General features: G+C 40.2%; 1 protein-coding gene across 5 annotated transcripts in view; it reads left to right on the top strand.

Annotated features, from left to right (window-relative positions):
- The window catches only part of LOC116840654 (AF4/FMR2 family member 4-like), a 303,805-nt gene that overhangs the window by 6,606 nt on the left and 271,938 nt on the right, over positions 1–25,261 (top strand). For 4 of the 5 annotated variants that reach the window (XM_032807618.1, XM_032807615.1, XM_032807616.1 and 1 more), the window contains exon 2: positions 4,372–6,005. In XM_032807618.1, the coding sequence (XP_032663509.1) occupies positions 5,944–6,005 (62 nt within the window). In that variant the 5' untranslated portion in view covers positions 4,372–5,943. Of the gene's footprint in view, positions 1–3,956; positions 6,006–25,261 lie in introns of those variants that run through there. The other variant, XM_032807614.1, reaches the window with a different exon arrangement.

Below are 25,261 nucleotides of genomic sequence, written 5' to 3'. Positions count from 1 at the left end.
TTTTTTTCATTATCTAAATAATAAGTGTGAATTTTTGAAACTAATTTCATGATACTACCTTGCCACGTTTTACTCCGTACAACACTACTCAGAATATAAAACAGCATGAAAACGAATACACTATAAAAATTAATGTGTTAAATTTAACAAATTTCATGTCCCAAATCATCCACTCTCATTTATGTGTAAATTTAATAAAACAAATGTGTTAAAAAGTAACATGCATAATATGGAAAAAATTAATACAAAAATTTAACATTTTAATATTACCGTTAAGAATCACAGGTTGTGTTAAATTGACCTATTTAATATGTCAGACATAGATTATGTCAATTTAACATTTTTATTTCATCAAAACCATAGATTAATACTTCTTTCAAATGTTAAAGTAACGTTTTATTTTAGTTAATTTAACATTGTACATATGTCAATTTAACACAAACTGTGATTCTTGGCGGTATTTAAGTGTTAAATTCTTGTGTTAATTTTTTACATATTATGCGTGTTACTTTTTACCACATTTGTTTTGTGTTAAATTTACACATAAATGAGAGTGGATGATTTGGGACACATAAAATTTATTAAATTTAACACATCAGTTTTTATAATGTACTATTCTTTCTTCTATGAAGGAAGTATTTTCTAATATGTAACATTTATAAGTTTTTTATTTGGATACATAATCACTTATTATGAATTTGAACTGGAATAATGGTCCTCTATAGGATGTCTAACGCAAGAGTTCCTAAAGTATGCAAGAGCTCCCAAAGTACGTGTGCAAAGTAGAACGCATCAAAGAGGTCCCCTACCATTTTTCAAGCAACTACGTAAAATTTCGTGATATTTCGACACGAATTTGATTTGAATACTCTTGCGTCAAACACTCCGTATATTGCTTCTATCACAAGGTTATATATGCGAAATTGCGAAATATTCAGTATTAATGCTACAATTATAAACAGAATCGTAAGTCTCGTAACTTGTTCTCGTAAAATCCGTAAGAACTTAGATCTACAATTCTATATGTTGTACGATCACTTGTAAATATCGTAAATGTGAAATCATAGATGTTTACAAGTGATTGTACAACATATGATACATATAAAATTATAGATCTATTCATAAGTTTTTACGAATTTCACAAGAGCAATTTACGAATCTTACGATTCTGTTTAGAATTGCAGCATAAATTTCTCATGGACGGTGCAAAAACAAGTCGCATGAAACTTTTGATTGATGATGTCGAAAGCGAGAAAATGCATGCCCAAAATTCCTGCATAGTACGTCGGAACAAAAACATATATAAAAAAAAAATGACACTTGCTATCGATTGAACACATCTCTAAAATATTCCGAATATTCTCCTTTTGCTTTAACAATCAATAAATAATTATTAACGCAATACGCATTCTTCCTGCATTTCCTCATTATTGTGTCATTAATTAATTTTACGGTTATTTATTAGAACGAAAGAGAGAGGCGAGAGAGAGGGGGAGAGAGAAAGAGAAGGGGTGAAAGAGAGAAAGAGAGAGAGAGAAAGGAATGTATTTTAAAGATGTGCTTAATCATTGATTAATCATCGATTGTGCCATTCTTTAGACATCTTTCTACTTCGACATACTTCGCAGGCATTTGGGCGTACATCTCGCTCTCTTTTCTAAAGTCATAAATCAAGATACTCAACGCGAGGGACAGAAGCTAAGAGATCTTTTTAGCTGAACTGTCTGAACTGATTCAATAAGTTAAAATGAAACAAAATATATTTCCCCTAAACTTATTGTCCTAAACTTAAGGGATGTCTACATTGGAAGTAAGTAGGAAGTAAGAGTAAGAAATTGACCAACCATAGTCGAATGTGAGAAGAATAATCAACTATGATTGGTCAATTTCTTAATCTTACTTCCTACTTCTTACTGCTTACTTCCAATGTAGACGTCCCTTTAGTGTGCACCAATTCAGGTAGTTCAGCTAAAAAGAATAGATCTTTACATCGTAACTTGGGACATTTCGGTCGGCCAATCGTGCGCTCGAACGTTCGGCACGTGACCTTCGTGTGCGCAACGGTTTTGCAGTTTATGAAAACGGCCGGCCGTATCTTTTCTCATCTTCTTCCTCGTGGTTTGACAAGCAAACGACGCCTCTAGTGTCGGACGAATGCTTCGAGCGCGCTCACCCGATTCCAGGTGAGTTAGTGGAACGCGAGAGTCTCTTCGACCTGGTCGTTTGAGATGCGTGTGACGTTCGACAGCCTTCGGATTCCCGGTGAGATCGACAATAGGGTTAGGTCGTGGCTAGGCGGTGGCGTGACGATGTCGCTTCAGAGCTGGTGCTTCGTGTCGTAACGGAAAGCTTTTCTAGGAGGAATGCACCCGAGCGTGTCCGCTTTCGAAGAAATCTCGGATACGGTAAGAATCGTTGGATATATCGTGCCGCGAGACGAGACAGAGCAGGTCGTTATATTCACGGTGTTTCATCAACTACAAATCTTTCGGCTGATAAATCTGTGTCCAACAATGTAACACACATAGAGCGTTCGTATACTTTCAATATGGCGATAAGTGGAGCCAAAAAGATAAGTTAAGATTGAGAAGGGAAGAGAGAGATTGAAAGACATTTTTATTCCTTGTTTACTCGTGTACATTGAAGGAAAAATATGACTAATAAAAAATATTTATTCTCACGCGATGGGTACTAATAATATATTTATTTAATTTTTTATTTCGTTTAAATAAAATATATTTATTTAATTTTTAATTTCGTTTAAATAGAATAAACAATTGCTTTCATGAAAAGCAGCGGTTGTAGGAAAATATTTATTTTCTCACTCAAAAGACTTTTTTCTCAATATAAAAATATGCGCACAATCCAGCGTAATAATCTTAACAGTACGAAAAAAAGGATTTGCTACATATGGATAGTTAAATGTAATTCGTTGTGTTAGCTACTTTTTCTTCGTTGCAGAAACCTATTTTTTATAACAAAAAAATTTGCTCCTACAGTAAGAAAAGTAGTTAACGCAGCAAGTTTGCTACAGATGGACAATTAAAAATAATTTACTGCTTTAGCTACTTTTTTTGTTACAGGAGCCGATTTCCTAGCAAGAAAATTGGCTCCTACAGCAAGGAAAAAGTGGTTAACACAGCAAATTATGTTTAGTTGTCTATATGTAACAAATCTTTTTTTTTCTGTGAGTCTCACAAAAATGAACTTCTCGATTACGTGCAATGTGTGTACGTATTCGTATATCTTGACTGATAATTATTTCGACGGAGCTGCTTCCTTGAAATAATCAGTAGTTATGCATGGATGTGTTGTAGACATATTGCACGTAATCGAAAAATCCGCTTTGAAACATAAAATGTTAAAGCTATTACGGCAAATTGTGCACAAGTAAATATGTTGTATTAGTATCTATGGAATAAATATATATTTCTTATATCTCAGATATTTTTTCTCTCTGTATATTTTGCTGCAAGAGACCTGAAAATTTCGGCGAATTTGTTTTTAATTAGCAATGTTCGAGACCTGTAAAGAGCGACTGTTTCTAGCTTTTTCGTTCCTTATCCCACTTTTGAATATTAATTCGAATGTCCATTCAAATGGAAATATATGTCTAGTGACGTAAAGACGATTTGTACTAGTCGCTCATATAAATCAAAGATGATTGCTTTTGGAAACGGCACGATGTCGTGGGCATAATGTGCCGGAGGGAGAACTGCGATTCGCTAAACAGGCCTTTACTTTCGCGCGCACGGCGGACGCTCCAGCGGGAATATTCCGTTTGTTTACGTCAACAGCAGCCTTCGCGCGCGCGGACTTGCGACGCCTGTGGCGGGTAGAGGGGGGGCGAGCGCGAGAAATAGAGGGGGCAGCAGGGAGAGAGAAGTGGAGAAAGAGAGAGACAGCCCAGTCAGTCAGTCAGACAGACAAAGAGAAAAAGAGAAGTCGGACTAGAGCGAGACTCCAGAGCTGCACTCTCGGCGCACTTTCACTCGCGCGAGTCTAGTCGCCCGCGATTTCGGCGGCGTTGAATCGTAACAGATTTTGCGCGTACAATCGACAACACGGTATCTCCCGACCGAGATCGCAGCGCGATCGCCATCGGCAGCGTCGGCGGACAGGACGAGCGTATCGCGCGTTTTAACGAGGCGGACGCGACAGTTTCGCGAATCGAGAATCGCCGATCGCGTCGTGTCGCGCGCTTCTGCGACGGGTTCGGGCGGCTGGAGGGGGACATTGACAGGCGGCCATGTTTGGTAGCGGCGATCGCACGTGTCGACGCGGCCAGTCGCAACTCGCGGCCAGATGGTGCACGTGTATGCACGTGCACATCGAAGGAAAGCGCTCTGAGAAGTACAATTCTGCCCGCAGGTGAAGGACAAGCGGACCGACGACGGTGCTTTCGCGTGTGCAGCCGGACGAAGCGACGCTGACGTCGCGACGCCACATCTGGTGATTGTGAGACGAACAGAGAGAGAAAGGGAGGGGGGGGGAGAAAAAGAGAGCGAGACAGCGAGAGGGGGAGAACACCGTGGAGTTGCGCACGCGTGTTCGCGCAGTTGATCAGTCAACCGGTGGCGAACATCATCTGGTTTCGACGCTCGGCGAAATTTCGAGATCGCGTCGATTCGCGGCCTGAAATCGAATTGTCGTTGAAGGTGTTTGTGTGTGCGCGTGTGTACCTAGCCAGGGACAGTGTATACGTGTCGCTTGTGGCCTTCGCGGCGTGTTTGTTTACGGTGGTAAGGCCGCACCGTATGTCGCAAGTATGCACCTGTTATAACGGAGTTTCGCTGTAGTATGTGCAGTAACTCAGCGCGAATCACACCGCGACGATCGCGTTGTTTACGACTTGCCGAGTGAAATCGGAGCGGAGTCGTGGCAGCTTAACGGATGTTAATTGGATGTTAGTGTGCGCGCGCGCGAGTGTCGATCTCTTCGTGCACGTCCGACAGACTTCTCGAGAAGCAGGTGATAATGCATGATAATTTGTGAAATTCGCGAAGAAAGCACTCGACGCGTTAAGAGCCATCGATAGGCTCTAGGCGAGACTGTGAAGAAGCAGTTATTATAATGCACGACTTATTGAAGAGTAGGAAAACATCGATACAAAGGAAGGAGGTGAATAAGAGGAGTATCGAAGTGTAACGGGCACATCGATAAGAAAAGAAGAGAACTCTCAATGCGAGGCGAAAAACAGATAAGACATCGGCGCGAAGACAAAGACCATCTCTACATCGTGCGCGCGCGTTATTCTCTCGAAAACGCGCGCTTCGAAGCGACACGGAGGGAAGAAAAGAAGAATAGTCATGTCAAATAGTCACATACCATTGAGAAAGGAAGGTTTTTACACGAAGCGCTAGAAGAGAAGGTGAGATAAGCCATCGAAGACGCGCGAAGGAAAAAGACTCTACGAATGTGCCCTTTAAAATGCGTGCTTCTCTAAGCACCGACGGAAGAATATAAGCTAGATATCAGATCGTCACAAGGATTCTTCGGCACGAAGGAGAGCGAGCGCAGGGCGTCGATAAGAGAAGTAGAGCGATAAGACATCGTCGCGAGGAAAAGAAGGAGACTCGAGTGCGCGCGTGCTCTTTAGAAGCGTGTGCCTTCTCGCCGTCCTGGACGGACCTTCGAAACTCGGTGAGTGATTCACGATTTCGCCGCGGATAAGTTCGCGAAGCCGCGCGCGGAAGCGCGTCACGCGATATGCGCGAGCGCCGTCTTCGCCGTTGCCGTTCTCGCTATCGTTGTTGCTGTTGTCGCCGGACAGCGGCCGTGCGGAACGATGCGACGCGCGCGTAACCGCCAGGCTTGATCACGGCTGCCGGCGCGGCGCGGTGAATGGAGAGAGCTAACACGGATCACGCGACCGAATGCAGTGATGCAGTGCCGTAGTGTCAGTGACCAGTGCCACGTGCCCATTGTTTGGATTACTTGAAGATGCCTTCGCCCGGCGGATATTATGACGATAGGAATCCTCTGCTCAAGGGCACCTTATCGAGGTGAGTCCGATTTCTGTTCACGACCATACACTACCCTGCGATCCTTTGCGCTCGCAATTTGGAGTACTCTCATGTACACTTGCACTGTAAATATACTCAATTCGCGATTGCACCGCCGTGGAATCCAATCCTGGATGAAGGTGGGATTGAAGGTGGGAAAGCTATGCCGAAGCAAAAACTTCATTTCTTTGCCTTGATAACAGAGGAATGGTCTCGAGATAATGTTACACGCGGAGTATTATCAAAAGATAGAGTTTTAGTAAATATTATATGGAGATGTTTTATCAAATGTATTGAATATTACACAGATGCTTTTGAAAATAATTTGCGTTATCTAGGAAATATAGTCGTGCGTTATTATATTGTTTCTAACATCCGTGTGGAAGTAACTTGTATATAAAGTAGAGACTTCCCGACGTAAACATGCCATCTGTGTTTTCATTTTTTTGGGAGCTTTCTTCTGCTGAGGCGGCTTTTTCTAATGTTATGCGATATTACCGCGATGGATTCCATGGTGTGAATGCTTGAGTTCCATGCTTGAAATGCCAATTGCTGATTCCTATTAGTAACTGTCATTAACTTCATGGTCGTTATGATATGTGCTTCCGCTTCTGAAGAATATACCTTCGACCTACTTTTTGTATATTTTCGAAGCGGATGCATTATGTTAGTTCTTATTTGAAACGTGCGGAAAGAGAAGCGTCAAAAGAGAGAGAGCTACTTGTTGCGACCGCAAAGTGAAAAGCAGGCCCCTTCAAGACGTCGCAGTTGCGCGAGTCGACACCACAGTCAGCGTTCTCGCCAGACATTTAGTGCTAAACGTGGCTATCTAATGCTATCACCGCCTCCGCTTATACGCGGAACATATATACCGCGCTTGTCTCAGCAAAGTTTAGAAATAGCCACGTTTAACGTCAAACAAACAACGCGACGCGAACAGTGAATGTCACTTCCCTGTTTGCATGCATTTGTTTTTCATATTTCATCAGAATGCGCACACTTGTTCGTTTATCAATTTTATTGCGCCATTGCACATATTACGACTACATAATTAATGATATCGATACATCGACTATCTTATCAGTCGGTGTCAATAACTGTCTATAACCAAATTAAGTCCGCAAGTTGCAACGTTAGAAGCGCCAAGCGCTACATTTGAAAAGAATATCTTTCAACATTTCTTTTGTTATTATTTAATGGGGAGGTGAACACACATGATTCACCTCATAGTTTGAGTCGCAGTGACTTTAAGACGCGTATTAATAGTTGTTACACTGGGAGAAGACAAATGGTTAATCTCACCAAAAATGTTTGTTATCTTTGACGCTGACTGCATCTCCTTATTATTCTAATAAAAAGGTAGCATAGCAGTGTACATGTAAGGTTATTATCTAACATTATGGTAGCACTTATTATATAGAAATATTTTTGCTGATTATAATTATTTTACTATGTAATTACCATGGACCCCGCATACGGCCAGAAAAGTGAAGCCAATATGTACAGTCCTTTTGTTCTCTGTCTCTTTCTGCACAGACAAAGTGTGCAATAATATTTAAGTAAAACTTTTACTTGCCAGTCTAGTCGAGGTGTTGTTGCGCTCTATAATATTATGGAAACGAGAAATGGATGCACGCGCAATAAAAAAGTAACAAAATGGGAAGAAAACTATACTCTCTTAAAAAGTGAATAGTCATTGATATCAGTTATAAGTATAGCACTGAGCACTTTCAATGCAACACTTATAACTGCAAATCAATATATATTCTGTTTTCAGTAATGTTTCACTGATTTATTTTAAGAGAGTAGCCTCTCTATTCTCGCTCTCTTTCTAGATGTTGGCTTTACTCTATTAGACGAACATAGGGCATTCGGAGTCTATGTATACTATGTCCATCGTAATTACATAATGACCAAACACTTTTCTCTCAGTATGTCTCAAATTTTTACTCGGAGTTAGATTCTAGTTTTTCACTTCAATCATGATATGATACATATTTCATTTATCATGATACATAATCATCTAATCAATGTTACATGTTTCATAATTCATGATACGTCCGTAATCGCGATTCAACTGAAAAACTTTCTAACTAACTCTAAAAACTAACTCTGAACTCATATCTGAGTATCTCACTTAACTCTACAGTCGTTGCGCCACTTTTCGAATATGAGTCGACATATGGGATCTTGAGAGACTCCAATATAAAAAATGATTTTACATCTTTTATGTTGAGAACTTAAATATTTTCTTTGTTTAATTAGGTTGATGTAAAATATAAGAAAATACTATTTTGGATATAATATTCTCTTAAAGACCCCATGCGACGACTGTAGGGTTAAGAGGAGTTTCAAGTAACGTTTCAAGTTAAGAGGAGTTTCAAGTAACGCCCAAGTCCGTTGCAACGGGATTCAGGACGAATTCAAGATTGTTTCTAATTCAAATTCGCGTCTCCTCCCGAGTATCTCGACACACCGTCAGAACGCCGGCCTTGCTCGGCACGATGCGTCGCGTTATGTCCGTGCATTTGCAACCGCTGCCCTTGGTGCGGCCCTGTCAAATGCAAACTAGCGGACGAAGGGCAGAGCAGTCAATTCGACTCGTGTCTCGTTTACGCACGCACCTCTCGCACGTGTGCAACTTACGCGCGCGCGCAGCCTCGATGCGGCGGCTGGTCGTATAATTAAAGGCTGCGCCTTTAAATTTATGTCTCAAACGACGCCGTAAAACGTCCAAAAAATCGCGAAAATTGCCGTCTCATAAAACAGGCGGTTTCGAGGAAAACGCGGGCCGATTAATTCGCGAATAACAACTATCGACGAATTATAGGTTCATCATGCTAAATGACAACTCATAAAATGAACGGCCTAGCGCCGAAAGATTAAGCAGCCGCGATTAATGAGATAAATAACGTAGTCGGGAATTGAATTGAGTTTCGAATGGAAATTAATAATCCTCCGTTCACGATCGATCGACGCTACCCGATCGCGCGAGAAGCTCAATCGGCTTCTGCGCTCCCTCTTGCGCTTTCAATAGGGCCGCGGTTCTTTTATATTACGGGATAAGGGCGCGCGCGCGGTGCGGTACACAGCTCTCCGTACAGACGACGTATAAAATGTATTGTGGACTCGATGAATCGTCTCGTAAAGCGCGCGGTGACTGCGGTATCGCCGTGCGCCAATGTACGCGTATATTTCGCACGTCAGCTTCGCCGTTCGCGCTGCTAACCATGAGATATTCGCAATGACGCGCACGCAGTATTGGCCGCAGTGAGCACTTGGAACAATACTCACGTAACGCCGTCATGGTTGTCCTCCAATTTAGCAAAATAACGAGAAAGAGAAAGAGAAACAGAGAGAGAGAGAGAGAGAGAGAGAGAGAGAGAGAGAGAGAGAGGGAGGGAGGGAGAGAGAAAGAGAGAGAGACTCGCGCGCGTTGACTTATATCCAATGTAAACGTAATTAACGCCTGCAGCTGGTGGAATAATGATTTTACGGAGTTAGCGTATTTTTTCTTGCCTGAAATGTTCGTGCGCATCGATATGTCGCCACAATTAATTCGCTCTCCGCAGCGTCGACATGTATTACGACTCGTTAAGCGTGAACATTTATTAATAAATCATTAATAGATGTACGATTGATACACTGCGTCTGTCATCTGGCGTGTTTATAGTATAAAATTAACTGGAAAAGCCATCGATTCATGCTGATCTCCAGATCGCTTGATGTTCGATGATTGTATGATTTCGAAATCTTTTTGACTTAATAGCATTTTAGTCTACGTTAAAGTGATAATAATGACACATTACCCATTACCTCCACACGTTAGCGGGAATCGTCTCAGCCAGAATAACTAAAATTAGGATCCAATTCGATGAACGAAGATTTTCGTCGGCGTTACCGTTGAGTGCAAACATTCATTAATAACTCATTAATAAGTACATAGTTGACGTGTCGCGTCTGTCCATGGACATAGTATACATGGACTCCGAATGTCCTATATTCTGTCGTCTAATAGAGTGAAACCAACATCTAGAAAGAGAGCTAGAATAGAGGGGCTAGTTTTCTTCCTATTTTGTCACTTTTTTGTTGTACGTGCATTCATTTCTACACGCAAAAAAATGATTTAGTAATATCAGCTAAACCGCGGTAGCTGATTCAAATTTAGTCAAAAGGCTAATCGTTTAGCTGTCATTGTTAAGAATTGGCTATGACAGCTAAGATGCATTCGCTATAAAATACAAATATATTAGGTGACATTAAAAATGCACATTATTTCAAGTAGCTAAGAAAATGGCAGTTATTCCTAAATTTCTTATCGTATGCATATATCAAAGAAGTTTGCCGTACAGCTACAATCATTTGTTACAGTCATTTATTTCTAGTAGCTAATATTTCTCGCTGTAGCGCCTGAGTTTAACAGCGAATAAATTTAGCTTCAGTAGTATCGACATTAGCTGTCCCTATTTCAGTGATATATCTTATCTGCTACAGCTATTTCTTAGCTCTAGTTCTTTTTTTGCGTGTATAATAGAGCGCAATAGCACCCCGACTAGACTAGCAAGTAAAAGTCTTACTTAAATCTTATTGCACTTTGTCTGTGCAGAAAGAGACAGAGAACAGAAGGGCTGTACATATTGGCTTCTCTTTCCTGACTGTATGCGAAGTCTATGTATATTATGTCTATGGTCTTTTTCTACATGTTGGTTTCACTTTTCTGGCCGTATGCGGGGTCCATGTATACTACGTCCATGCGTCTGTCATCTGGCCGTGCAAATGGCTTGAAATTAGTACCTAATCGTACATATGATTTTCTTGATGCTCGATAATGATTTAATTTCGAAATTCTTTTGTGGTTTCATTTGCATTTCTTTAGCGCGTTAATTTGCATTGAATTGATGATAACGTGATGATACGCGTTACTCCACGTATTATTAACGGGGATTAATGAGAATGTCTGAAATTCGAGCCTAATTTCACGGGATTTTTGTCGGCGAATCACTTTCCGGGCGTTAGATAAGCCGATGCAAGGAATGCGTTCGATTTTCCGCGGTTAGGTGGAATCTTTCGGTGCGTCGCGACAAAAGGAGGAGAAAGCCGGCTCGAACGATTCCCTCTTTTCCTCCAGGGTGACTGACGTCGATGACAATAATAATTCAATAACAAGGCGAGCCCGAATTTTATTTTCCAGATTCCAGCGAAAGAACCGTTTCGAGTAACGCGCCTGTCAATAAGAATTGAAGGCGTGGAATTCCTTTCACCAGCGCGCGCGCGCGCGATCGTTTCGCTTCGAAGGAACTTCCTTCGCGAACGCGGTCTTGTTCGAACTCGCGTCGTGGAAACAGTCGATCTTTCCGTGACGCGAAGAGACGTTAATTCGCACAATAATTACGAGCCCACGTAACGTTCTAGTGGAGAAATTCTGAAAGTTCGATCTCTTTTAACATTCATTCCTCATCTAAGTCAATGCGATCGAGCAGAACGCATTCTTCGCCGAGAATTGATGCATTTATTTTAAAACCCCAAATTTATTTCTCCCGTCTCTCGCAATACTCGGAGCTTTAGAATGACAAATCTCTTCGTACCCACAAAAAAATACATACTGTACTCAAATATATGTCACTTGTTTCAAGTCAAAATTGCGAGTAATTAATTACTTTTTCAATTAATTATCGAATTTAATTGACGATTAGTATAAGCCTATTCAATTAAAAATATTTTAATTAACCACTGACTTCAAGAAATCTTATTAAAAATCATTCAATTAACGATTGATTTGAAGGAATTTAATTAAAAACTGTTGAATTAACGAGCTGTTAATTCGAGTGAACTGTTAAAACGAGCGAAAGTAATTAAAGATTATTCGATTAACGATTGAAGGTGGTCAATGTAATTGAGGGTTATTTAATTGACAATTGATATAAGCAAATTTAATTGAAAAGCGCAGTAAGATGATTGACCAATCGATGTAACTCGAAATTGTAACCATAGTTGTTTACATTGCTCATGGTAACCAATTGAGCTGAATATATGCTTTTATATATATATATATATATATATATATTGCTTATATCAATTGTCATATAAGTAATCCTTTATTACATTGACTATGTTCAATCGTTAATCAAATAATTTTTAATTACTGTCGCTTATTTTAATCGTTATTAAATTATCGTTGTTATCGTGATAATTCAATAGTTTTTAATTGAATTCTTTCAAATCAATCGTTAATTGAATGATTTTTAATTAGATTTCTTGAAGTCAGTGAAAAGTCAGTGGAAATCTACTTTATTTCTTGAAGTAGATTTCTTGAAGTTAATTAAAATGTTTTTAATTGAATAAGCTTATATTAGTCGTCAATTAATTAAATTATAAATTATTTACTCAAATCAATTATTAAATTGAAGCGAATTTATTTGATATTTTTACAATTTTGTTTCAAATATTTCACAACTTTATATATCCGCTAATCTATCATCCTCTAAAGGGGAGTTTTACCCTGAATTCTAATAAATCTAGCATTTCGTTCAAGAATATCGTATCAAAAGAAAACTTTGGTTTACTTGCTGCACAGAGTCAAATCAACTTTTTCCCTCGGTGTAATAACGCAAGCAGTAAACACAGTCGGTGTAATATCGAAGGAGACATTTCCTCGTTCGGCAAGTGTGTGTGACGTGTGACCACGAAGCGCGAGGAGTGCCTGTCCGATGGCATCGCGTCCTTTTTACGCGCGCAATCCCGTAATAGCGGTCGATGAAATGAAGTCTTGGCGCGGCGTACAGCACGGCGAGCTGCGGTATTCTCTCACTCGGCTAACTAGGCTCTCGCAGTTTCGTGCGTGCGAGGAATATGTCGAGTTAGGGTGAGAAGAAGCGCGCGGTGCGTCGAGTCGGCGCCGCCCTTCTCTCCTCATTTATCGTGCAAACGATAGGGCGCCAAGAGGACGACGCGGGGGCCCTCGCTTTCTCTCTATTTACCGCCACCACGCGACTCCCCACGCGCGCAGGCCGGCCGCCGTTGTAATATCGATTCGTACATTCGCGGCAAATTGCGAGGATACCCCGTGTAATTGAACGAAATTATTGAGGAGGTTTGGATGATCGCGAGTGGGTTCTGTTTTTCTTTTTTTTTTTTTTGAAGAAATTATGCGCACGGCTGCGTGAGAGCGCGGCGATCGTCGCGGCGCAAGCCACGTCTGCTCGTCGGGGAACACATGTGAAACGTTATGCTTTCTATTTCTCTTCTTGAATCCGGCACGATTAAGAGGCGTGTGTAATTCGAACGAGCTTGTGGAAGGAGGTCTTTCCTTGAAGCGCAGGCACGAGCAGTCCGAGATTATAGCCGCGAAGAAACGAACTCTGCTCTTTCCAGTTACATCTTCTATTCGCTTTCTTACTTTGAAGTATATATATACATACGTCGAGTTTATGTTTTGCACGACAACACCTCTTACGATCCTTTGCGGAACTTTATGTGCGGCGAAACCGAAATTAAAAATGAGAAGTTACCGTTGGGGGCGTTTTGATCTGGATCTCTGTGATAGACGCGCGATAAATTCGTCTTGAAACGACACCTATTTTGTAGCGCAAATGTTTGCAAACGGATCTCAGAGGTGCGCGAGTCAATTTTTCCTGTAAATATAATCAGAAAATGTTCATGTCTATAATGTTTATAATGTACATATAATGTTTTTACGTGCACATATGGATAACAAAAATGATGTTTTTGAGCGATGGATCCATTAAAGAAATCAGTTATTAAGTGTTTTGACAAAATTAATAACGAAACAATAATGACCGTCAAAAGCTGTGGAGGGAATTGAGGAGGACACATGGGAGAGGGAAAGAGGTTCGCCCTCACTGTAAATATCGCGAAAATATCGGAGATTTGAAGTACACTGCAGATCCAAGTGTTAGCTGCACGGAGAGAATTTCACAGTGCAAATTACTGTAGGATTTTGTAACCGAGGAATAGATCGACATTCTGCAGTAATTCACTTTATCTCCTTCCCTTTTGTGCATGGTACTTATATATTTTAGCAACTGTGAAATGTGCCATTGAAATACGTTGCTATGTTTCCAGCGAATTCTGCTACGTTTCTAGCGAAATTTCCACTATGTTTTTTAGCAAGATATATCTTACTGACAACCTATTTTTCTGGGCTATTAAAATATAACGGTATTGAAAAGAGTTTATATGAAAAAGAACAATGTTCTCTCTGCGTAATGGAGGGTTAAAAACGTACAAAACGGTTCCATCGTTTTCCACTTGGCGCGCGTGACAGCCAGATGCGAATTATTCCGCGAAGAACGGGACGAGGAAAACGGGGCGGCGAGGAAAGGCCGTTGGCACAGAGGGACGTAGGTGGAGGAGATGATGGCGCCGTGTTTCTTTTCTCATTATCGTAGCCACGGGGTTCGCCGGTATGCAGCGCCGTTAGTACGTTGACCTATTTTCCACCCTCTATAATCCCTCTTAATCTCCCCGGTGCCTCGGCTACATCGATTGTGCGACAGTTTTGGCCGAACTTTAGAATTGCACCGTCCACCTTCTACTCTCCCGCGATGTCGTTACTCTTTCACACGGTGAAGTATCATAATAGGACGGGATAAAAAGTCTCAATCCGTTACTTCATTCCGACGCACTAAAAATAGTGCTCTCGCGCGATCGCGCGATAAGTCAAATCCACGATGCGCCGGCAATCTCCACTCGAATCTGAAGTGTATCGCGCGCATAAGAATATTTTTCACGCCGCGGAACGCAGCTCACGGGTTTATCGCGGAAGTACGCGTGCGCCTCCTGTCTTACAAATAGACTTTCACGATTATCACGACGTGAGATAATCGACACGATGGGAACTTTACAATCTTAATTGCATTTATGGAGTAAATATAATGTGTGTTGAGTTAATTATTAAAGATCAATACGTAAAATTGACCGACTTGCCGAGTCGAGATATTGGTCCTATGTTAAACCTTGAATTCTATTATGAATTAATGTAGACATTTCTTCTTGAATTTCTTGAATTTTAATGCCGTAAGAGCTAAGTTAGCAAAGTAGATTTAATTTCAATAATACAATTTACTCCTACTCTAACTCTGATATCTGAAATTTCGCTTTTCATTTTCCTTAGCGTCAACATAGATATTGAATGGAATAGTGAAGAATAGTGAAAGGATCAAAATTTCGGCTCGGATTGCTGAATCTCGCGATTTAATATACTTAAAGTCGTTAAAGCCTACATACGTCAGTCTGTCGGGGTGATTTCTTTGCATTGTTACGTGATGCGCGTATCTGTCGAGTCCGTCGCTTCCGCGCGTGAATTCGTTTTGACATTTTCGTCTGCTATCGGTACGTGGCTGGCTGACGGCAAAAGTGATCGCGAGTTGGTCGCGATACGAACGCGCGCGCGAGGTACGAGAAAAGGAAATTTTTCCTCCTTCTTAGGTCAGGTTAGGAGTCTGCGAGTTACCAGAACGACCGGGCTTATCGGTCGTACGCATCGTCACGCTTCGAACATAGCTTCTTCGAAACTTTAACCCCGGTGTATGTGTGTGTGTTGGCTAGCGCGTTTACGAGAGGACTATACTCAGTTCACAATTCTTTCTTCCACATGCGGTGATTATACGAGATATATGTATGTTCTATAATTCCTATTTGTCTTCACATCCAATTTAGAACGTTTTTCAACTTAGCGTTTCGCGAAACACTGATCTATTTCGCGGGGTATTTTGTGAAATCTTTTAGAAAATTTTCCATAATTTTTGGCTCGATCTTCCCTTTACTTTTCGTCTTAATATTCCATTAATACGTAATAATTATATTAGTTTACATTTGCTCCGTAACAAAAATAAATATTTCTTTGCGTTGGTCTCTTATTTTTTTTATGCAACGCTTGCGAGTTAATCGAGGCAATCTTCATTAAAAGTTCGGAGCAGCTAATCGTGTGGCCTTGACTGATAAGTACGTACGAGTGCAAGAAAAGAACTCGTGTGCATAATCTTATCTGGGGTCCACGGTAACAGCGATATACGTGCACGTTGATTCGTCGTAAATTGGCTCGAGAAAACACATTTGGTTTGTTAGTGCCGGCTGTGGCGGCGAGCGGTAATTGCAGCGCGGCCGAGAATTCTTTTAAATACGTTAATTATCCCCAAGCTGTCCGGGTGGTTAATTAAATTTCTGGGCACAATTAAGTGGGAATAAAAAAATTATTCAATTCTCCGTCGAGCTGAAGTTAAATTGAAAGCACGTTCTAATGAAATAAAATCGGCCCCTCTGATCCGCGGAATTTTTTCGGGCGATAATCAGCGTTTCTGTACACACACGCGTATAAATTAAAAAAAATTATTCCTCTATATATTTCTGGTCAGGTGGCGAGAACATAACAATTAGCGATGGAATTTTCGTCTGTTAGACATTGCCGTTATTCCGTCCGAGACTTGGTGACAATTTTTTTTTAGCGATAATCTCAAAGCATACTCAATCGACAAGATGCATCTTATCGTACTCTTAAGAATTAAAAAATTGAGTCAAACAAAACAAAATATATTATTGCAACTTGTTGCTAAAAATTAAAAATCAAATTAAAGGAATTAAATTTGAAAGAAATAAAGTCGAAAACATTACTGGAATGGGATTCGCTTCTCCGCAAAGTCTGTTTGAGTCTCGTTAAGTATCTGTATCTACACTTAATACAACACACATTCTCCTTTGCGACTTAAGGATACTCGAGAATTCTCGACAGCTTTTAACGCACTTGTGGATCGCTCGAGAATCGTGCGCTGCAGAATGCGGGTAAGAAAATCCGCGTCACTTTTGCTCCGAGGTATGTCACGTGAAAATGTCGCTGCATTGCTTCTCGATCGGCTTTCGATTTCGGTTTATATAACATCGTAGCGCGCGACGCAAGGCTAAACACGGAAGGAAATAATACGGTCTTGTCTCTACCTCGTCGAATTGACAATGATTGAGTAAAGTGAGTCGCTCGTGCGCCATCGATAATTCGTCGAAGAGAAAGGCCGCGGAGACCGCTTTCGCCGGGCAGCACCGGCTTGTGGCTCCTCCGACTCGGTTGCGAAGTACGCCGAAACAACGAGGCCGTGCAGTAATCCTCTCCGAAAAGACACAACGGCCACCCGAGGCCGTCGAACTCGCATTGATCGCGCGACCTTGAGCCCGCGATAATCGGCCGGTGATAAAAGCGCTAGAGAACGATGGCGTGCGTCACGGTAATAATAACGTAAAAATATTGCAACAAGCCGTTTCTTTCCTCCGCCAAGAGTCTGCGCGTATTTATTGCTGATACTGGAGTTACTGCGTCGCGTCGCGCGACGCGGATAAAAGTGAAGCAAATTTTCTCAGCGGTAGATCGAAGGAGAGACGCTCTTGAGACAAAAAGACTTTGTCTCAAAGCTAGAATTCGAAGCGAGGATGTATTTCATTATGTGCGAATAATTCTATTGTCACGGAACTTTTGTATTTTGGAGTGTGTCTCTCAATACGACTTGCACACTTCTCTTCTTATACATTTCAAAACATAGTTGATAGTCCAAATTCGGTTAATTTCCAGAGATAAGTTCTCTTATTAGGCCATTGGCTACGTTTTGAAATGCATCAAAGAAGAAACTCTTCAAACTGTGTTATGTAAGAAAGTGAGTGTACTTCCTGTGCCCATTTTCACTTGTTATCACCAAGATAAAAATCGATAACGCGATTATCTGAATGTTACAATACTGTACAGTTTATATATATTTCATCACGTGTATATTTTCATGATATCATATATTTTTATATTTTCTATGAACAATTATTTAACTCTAGATATAAGTAAATACTCCGATATCTTTGAGAAGATATTTTTCAAAGTATTTGTCTCGATAAAGGAGGACAAAGAGGGAGAACTGTTGCTCCATTTGATTCATACAAACCATCGTTGCAATGCGATATACATCTTTCGATAAGGAGAAATCTTCAACGTTCGAGAAGATTGGTTCTCATTCAGTCTTTCATTATCCACGAAACAAGCAACGGTTCTTTTACTTGTATCTCGAGTCGCGACTGCAATTTCGCGTCTCGCGAAACTCGTTAATGTCGTGCGCGATCGATTTTTGCGGAAGTGATTAGGACAAGGATTTCTCCTCCTTTTCCCTCCTCCTCCTCTCTCTCTTTCTATCTCTTTCTTCCTTTCTCTTGATCGTAATTAAGTGTGGCACATGATAGAGATATAATCCGCGAATGATGTGCGAGCGCACGCCTGTCGCGGACAGTTGACGTTTGCAACTTGGACGTTCGTAACGAGACACTAACTGCATAACAAATAAGCGCGACGTATTGATTACGACGGGCGCATCATTTACCGCGGGCGTTTTCCTCGAGCCATGCGAATTCCCGATGAAAATCGTTGCAAATGAGTCCTGCGCGCAGTACTGAGATCGATTGTGAGACTCACCGGCTCGTCTGTCATTAGCCGCACGCGAATGATTCCCACATAGATGATGGTATGCTGATCGCGCGGACCGCCGATGTTGATGTGGTATTTTCACGACCAAGAACAGGCGTCTTCGAGGAGAACCGTTCGCGGACACGCCGCGAGCGATGACACGGCGACAATTAATTGTACAATTTGCATCCAATTGAACGTGCGCGGGGACTCTCGCCAATTCCGTCCTCTCCGCGGAATTATTGCGATTCCATAGTTACCTCCCCATCCGTAGATTCTCGCAGATTAACACATAGCTGATTTTTCCATAATTAAAAGCAGGACGCGATGCAAATACGTGTTCACGTGGTGAAGCGTGCGCTCGAAATTCAACGCTGTAATGGATTGCGCATTGCGAGATAAGGCGCTTATTAGAGGTTAAATGAGAATCGCGATATTTGCCGGGAAAGTCATCAAACAGTTATCTGGTTCATACAAGGTGATGTCATCGAATTTTGATACGTTATGCAACGCGGCATGGCAACCGGAACTTTATTAACCTCTTACCTACGGCAGGACTTTGCACAGAGCTGTATCTATTTACGGCAAAGTTCAATGCGGACTACGCAAAATTAATGCAATACTGCAATTTGTGTCTGGTAGTGCTTTTCACTACGCAAGTATATTAGAATACAGTTTTAGATTAATAAATTATAATTTATTAGAAATAAGAATGAGCCACTATAGTGGCGTACAATATCTAAAAGGTTAATAATCAGGCCCTTATTAATAATTACGACCTGATAACATTATCTTGTACAAAGCAGATAATTGGTTGGGATTAACTTGATCAGGACCATGAGATAAACCATGGGAATCCGCGCTCAGAGAAACATGTTTTGAAACGTGGAAACATGTTTGTTTACGCTCGATTCGCGGGATAATTCCGCAGGTGACTCGCGTTAACGCGGAATTTTCGATACGATTGAGAATTATTCAGGTTTCTTTCTTTCTTTTCTTCTTTTAGTTTTCTTTCGTTTATAAATTGATGTATGAATGCTCTTCTTACTTTTTCTCCCTCCTATATTTCTGGGAATATATATGTCGGTATTGCTTAAATTTTCCACAACACTTGTCGTTTTATTCGCCACGCGCCCTTATAATCGATTATCCCATACATAGTAGAACGGAAGATATATCATCTCTTATCACGACAGCCCATTTTTGTGACACGCAAACACAGGGCCGCCAGACTTCGCGACAATTTCGATTTTTTTATGTAAAAAGATAACATTTGAATTAATACGTAAATACTCGATAATATGGTTGAATTAACCAAATATCTAATCGAATATAAACGATCCAGAAATTCCGATTGAAGTAACCCGAATTCTGTTTAAGTTAACAAGATTTTTGATAGACTAACCAAACATGTCTGGTTATTTAAATTTAATTAGTCTACCAAAAATCTTGTTAACTTAAACAGAATTCGGGTTACTTTAATCGGAATTTCTGGATCGTTCATATTCGATCAAATATTTGGTTAATTCAACCAAATCTTTTTTTTCCGTGTAGGCAACTCAAAAATTCAAAAAATTCTGAAACTTTGTATGCAAGTAAAGTAGTTCATCCGTAACACAAAACTATTTTTTGTTCGTACGGAATTACAGTTTTAGGGGGTGAAATATCCTTTTGAAAAAATTGGTTTTTTTCTTTTGAAGCGAATATCGCCGAAACTACATGAGATAGAAAAAATTTTTTAAATTTTCTGAAAATTGAATGATTTTAAAAGTAAGTAATTTTAGAACTATAATAAAAAAATGAATGATTTTAAAAGTAAGTGATTTTAGAACTATAATAAAAAAAAATTTTTTAACTGTTTATTGTGTACCTCCAACCCCATCCATTAAAAAAAAAATTTTTTTTTTGATTACAGTTTTAAAGTACTCTTGAAATTATTCAATTTTCATTTTGGAAAATTTTTTCTATGTCTTATAGTTTCGAAAATATTCACTTCGAAAGAAAAAAACCGATTTTTTTCAAATAGGTGTTTCACCCCCTAAAACTGTAATTCCTTGTGAGCTAGTCGTTCTTCCTTCCACCAGACCATTAATTAACATTACAATAATCAATGGCAACGATTTCTGGACACGCGGCTCGCAATAAACAATGAAATCACTAGTAGAACTTATTGCCTTCACTCGTCTTCAACGAAAAATGCAACCCACGAAGCGGTAAGCCCATTCACCTCGGCTGCGCCGGAATTAGCAGCAATTAAGGTGTCGAACGTATGCTCGTGCGCATCTTAATTAGTGGCGGTCGTATTAGCTGACGTCGAAGATTCGGCGATGCGCAAATTCTGCTGCGATGCTGAAATTCTTTCCGACGCTCGCGTTTCTTTTAGCGGGGCCACCTCGTGCGCGAGCGCAGGCAACGTAATACACAGAAGACATCGCTTTACTCGTCAGACATTCTAACGGCCGTTAGATTTGTGCAGCGCGAGGTGCCGCCGTATGCCTGTGCAAATCTAACACTTTCACCGGTGGATTTCTAACGCGCACTCGGCCGTCTTCGGTCGCGTTCACAATCGATGGGAGATCCTGATAACACGACACCTCGCTACGAATCTTTGTTTCGATGTGCATTTTCTTCCGTGTTTTACCAGAAAGACGTTTATAACGGCGAAATTTCAGCTGCCCACTTACAAGTAAACCTACTCAAAAGGTACATTCCGATTTCTTTCTAATTTGGCACAAATGTAGAAGTATAAAAAAAATATTTAGGTCATATTTTTTCATTTTGAGTTTCACGGGCAGTTTATAGCTTTTTAATGTTTTCACTCCTATCATCAACAAGTACAATAAAAATACGTAATAAATAAAATCGAATACAAGATATAGTTAAATAATTTTAACAAAATCGGCATAGCCGACACATGAACCATTCTAAATTCCTTTAGCTAAGATTCCAACCGAAATATTTTAAATCTGTGATAAATTAGTCGAAAATAGTTCGAATCTCGGCCAAATCGACATCCAGCAATTTTAATAAAAATTTTAACAAAATCGGCCTAGCTGAGACACGAAACATTCTAAATTTCTTTAGCGGAGATTCCAACCAAAGTATTTTTAATCTGTGCTAAATTAGTAAAAAATGGTTCGAATCTCGGCAAAACCCAGAGAGAAATCCGGCAATTTTAATTAAAATTTTAACAAAATCGACATAGCTGAGACACAAACCATCCTAAATTTCTTTAGCGGAGATTTGAACCGAAATATTTTAAATCTGTACTAAATTAGTCAAAAATGGTTCGAATCTTGACCAAACCGAGAAATTATTTGTAAATAATTTTTTTCAACTTTTTACATGTTTTGTTAAACATTTTATTATTTATACAAATAATTTTACACATTTTGACTTCATATTCATAATCAGCAAACCAAAAACGCCTATATCTTGTATTCAATTTTATTTCTTATGCATTTTTGTTGCACTTGTTGACGATAGGAGTGAGAACATTAAAAAGCTATAAACTGCCCGTGAAACTCAGTGGGCCAAAATAAAAAAATATGATCTAAATTAGAAAAAAATCGGAGTGTAACTTTTGAGTAGGTTTACTTGTTAGATATATTCCTTCTCTCTTAATATATGACTTTTTCGTAGTAATTTTTTGAATGTATAAGCATACACCCGCAAAAAGATTACTTAGTAATATCAGCTAAAAAAGCTCAGTAACTGATTCAAACTTGGGTAAAGGGCTAATCGTTTTACTGTTATTACCCAGAGTTGGCTATCACAGGTAAAATGCACTCGCTTTGAGTTATATATCTATTAAATGAAATTAAAAGCGCACATTTGTTTGAGTAACTGAGAAAGTAGCAGCTCTTTCTAAATATCTCATGCACGTGGATTTCAAGCATTCGACTTCGAATTAATCTTACAGAGCTCGTCCCACCATATCGCGCCCATTAATCGACCAACTTCTTTCATTAACATCCCAATAATTATCGTAGCAACGTTTATAGGAACTGATACAGAATTTTTCTACTCAATTTCTGGAAAAGTTCTGGAAACTGGACATATAAAAAACAAATTTTGTGTCTCTCTCCGCTTTATTATATATTTTTTTTCATTAAAGTTGGAAATGTGTACAGAATGTATGTAATATGTATGAAATGTATACGATCTGACGCATACCTCGTATACAAGTAGAGCTCAGAAAATTGAACAAAACAATCTTCTATCATTTTACAAATAACTATGATAATTATTCTTTTATTTTGTAGTAACTATATTAATTTCATTACAATAGACGAGACGAAGGAAGTTGCTTGAAGGAGATTTGCAGTTGCTGGAAATGTCAAATTGTCGAGAGGATATATGCGGGATTCGCGTCGCCTTGAATAGCTCGCGATACACTTTGTCATTTAAGGTAAAAGTACCAATTCCCCAATACATATTTAATCCTGGATATTTTTATTGTTTTGATCTTTAAATACGAATATTTAAATTTTTAACGTAGAATATATGTATATACTTAATACTTGTATCTATGTATTTTATGTTAAAAGTTTAAATATTTTTATTTTTTTTTAAGAGTAAAACAAAAAGAATGTCTAGGATTAAGTACATGTTTGGACATCGGTACTTTTACTTTACTCGCGCGAAAACTTATATTTACAATTATATTTACAATTTATATTTATCTAAAGTAAAACGATTTGACAGTCGTTCCGCCGCCCCGCGAACGCCAATAAATGTAAATCAGCTGATATTATCGTGCCGCCAACGTCAACCGCGTGCAATCGTGTCTATTCATAGCTACGCTCGCACAGATTATTGCACCGTGCTCGCAATAAAACTCGCGCATAATATTTGTCGTTGGATAGTCGCTGTCGATAAACATTTCCAGTGAGACCATTAGTAGTCAAGCAAATCCATTTTAACGTTTAACTCTGATTTATCGCGTACACGCGCGTAATCTCGCAATCTCCCTTTTTTTTTCACGACGCAGATTCGTTTATTTATTCACCTCATCTATTATATAACTCAATAGTAAAATGAAATATAGCCAACGTTAGTTATGCACAAAGTTTTGCAAGGTGCAAAATTAACAATGCACTTGCCGATGCAATTACTTGATATAACAAAGGATGAAATTGGAGCAGCGGGTGTTCACGATCGGGCAAAATTCGGCCTAGACTGGATCGTACATTTTACACGGGTATTTTGGGACTTAACGAGGGTTAACGGAGGACAATCGCGTTCCGCCGTCGACGGCGGTGAAAGTTACGATCTGCTCGTCGTCCGTGTACACACGCGTGGCCTCGTTCGTCGCTCTCTTATGGTCGCGCGCGCGCGTGCGGTGTGAACGTCCCCTAACACGAGACAGTAGCACAGTGTGGCTCGGGGAGCAACACCGTGTCGGGGGGACACGCGGTACATGGCGAAGTGAGAGAAGGCAGGAGGGCGAAGACACCGACCAGCCTTACCTCGATAAACGGATATACTTACGCCTCGTGGGACGCCTGAACCGTGACAATATACCGCTCCTATATCTTTAATTCACGCGAGATTCCACATCCTTAATTCACGCGCGCGGATCACTGGCCGAATTTAAATTGGCGCGTGTGGTATCCGGGATCGTATCTTTTTTTCCGCCCCGAATTTTTGGTCCGTGAGATTTTTGGCGTATTTGGAGCTGATATTAAATATGGGTTTATAACGTTGGTTTTTAAACCGAAATTTCGCGGTCACACGTTCTCTTTTACAACTGAAAACATCAATTGAGCTGATTACAATTGGGATTCTGTTAAATGGACGTAAAGTGAGAGATTATTTAATGGTCAATGATATAAAATTGACGCTACACTTTTCCGGGTCGATTCGCAGATATGCAATCGCGTTGGGTTTACATTTGACAGTTTCGCTTCTCTAATGTAATGAGTGCGGATGAGATAATAGATGGGGGATTCGCAGTCCCGCGGACTTGCCGATCGCCCGCCATTGATAAAGAAAGTAAACACCGTCGGGAAAGAACAAGAAGAGAAACTTTCCTCACCGCGTTCCACCTGAATGAGCGCGGTGCGATATAACTTTCGGCAAAGTTGATAAATTGCTGAGCGGGGGCGGACCTTAAAAGGTAAATGGCATACTTCGACCGAGTTATCGGTGAGATTAGTCGCTCAGGAAGCGGCGCGAAGACGAAAAGAAGTCTGCGAGAGAGGAGGAAGCTTTTCGAAAGTGGGTCTCTGCTGCGAATCCTCGCGTAATACAGCCTTGCAGCTCGACTGACGATATTTCTTCGAAATATGAATGACGAGCCTCGGCGGTCGGCCATAGTGGCGATTTTATATGCGATTTTATATGATAAACGAGAAGATTATTCCTCGGCGAAGATTATACGCATACGTCCTACCGATAACTCGATAGAACAAACTGTACGGTTCGTTGCTTCGACAACGCGCGCCCACGACGCCTCGAAAAAATACCACCCGACATTTCCACGATAATTTTTACCCACGAGATTTATATTCGGACCTGCCCCGCCCGTTATCCTCCCGTGATAATTTTAATTCGAGATATTCGGGATGTCCTACAAGCCGCGATCTTAATTTTAATAACGGGTTTTGCGCGAGGAATTTGGGATCAATGTTTTCTTCCTGAAATTTGGATTCACGGGAGATATTAATGCCTCGTTATTTTTGTCACATATTTCTATCCTGGAGAGATCAATCTTGAATTCAAAACATATGTAAAATACAGACATACGCACGCATATATGTGTGTGTGTGTATGAGAGAGAGAGAGAGAGAGAGAGAGAGAGAGAGAGAGA

This window comes from Odontomachus brunneus, unplaced genomic scaffold (genome assembly GCF_010583005.1).
Source record: "Odontomachus brunneus isolate Ranch 3 - 2012 unplaced genomic scaffold, Obru_v1 Obru_scaffold_011, whole genome shotgun sequence".
In the NCBI taxonomy this organism is placed as follows: domain Eukaryota; kingdom Metazoa; phylum Arthropoda; class Insecta; order Hymenoptera; family Formicidae; genus Odontomachus; species Odontomachus brunneus.
Note: the sequence above shows the minus strand (reverse complement) of the source record. Positions and strands in the feature narration are given on the sequence as shown.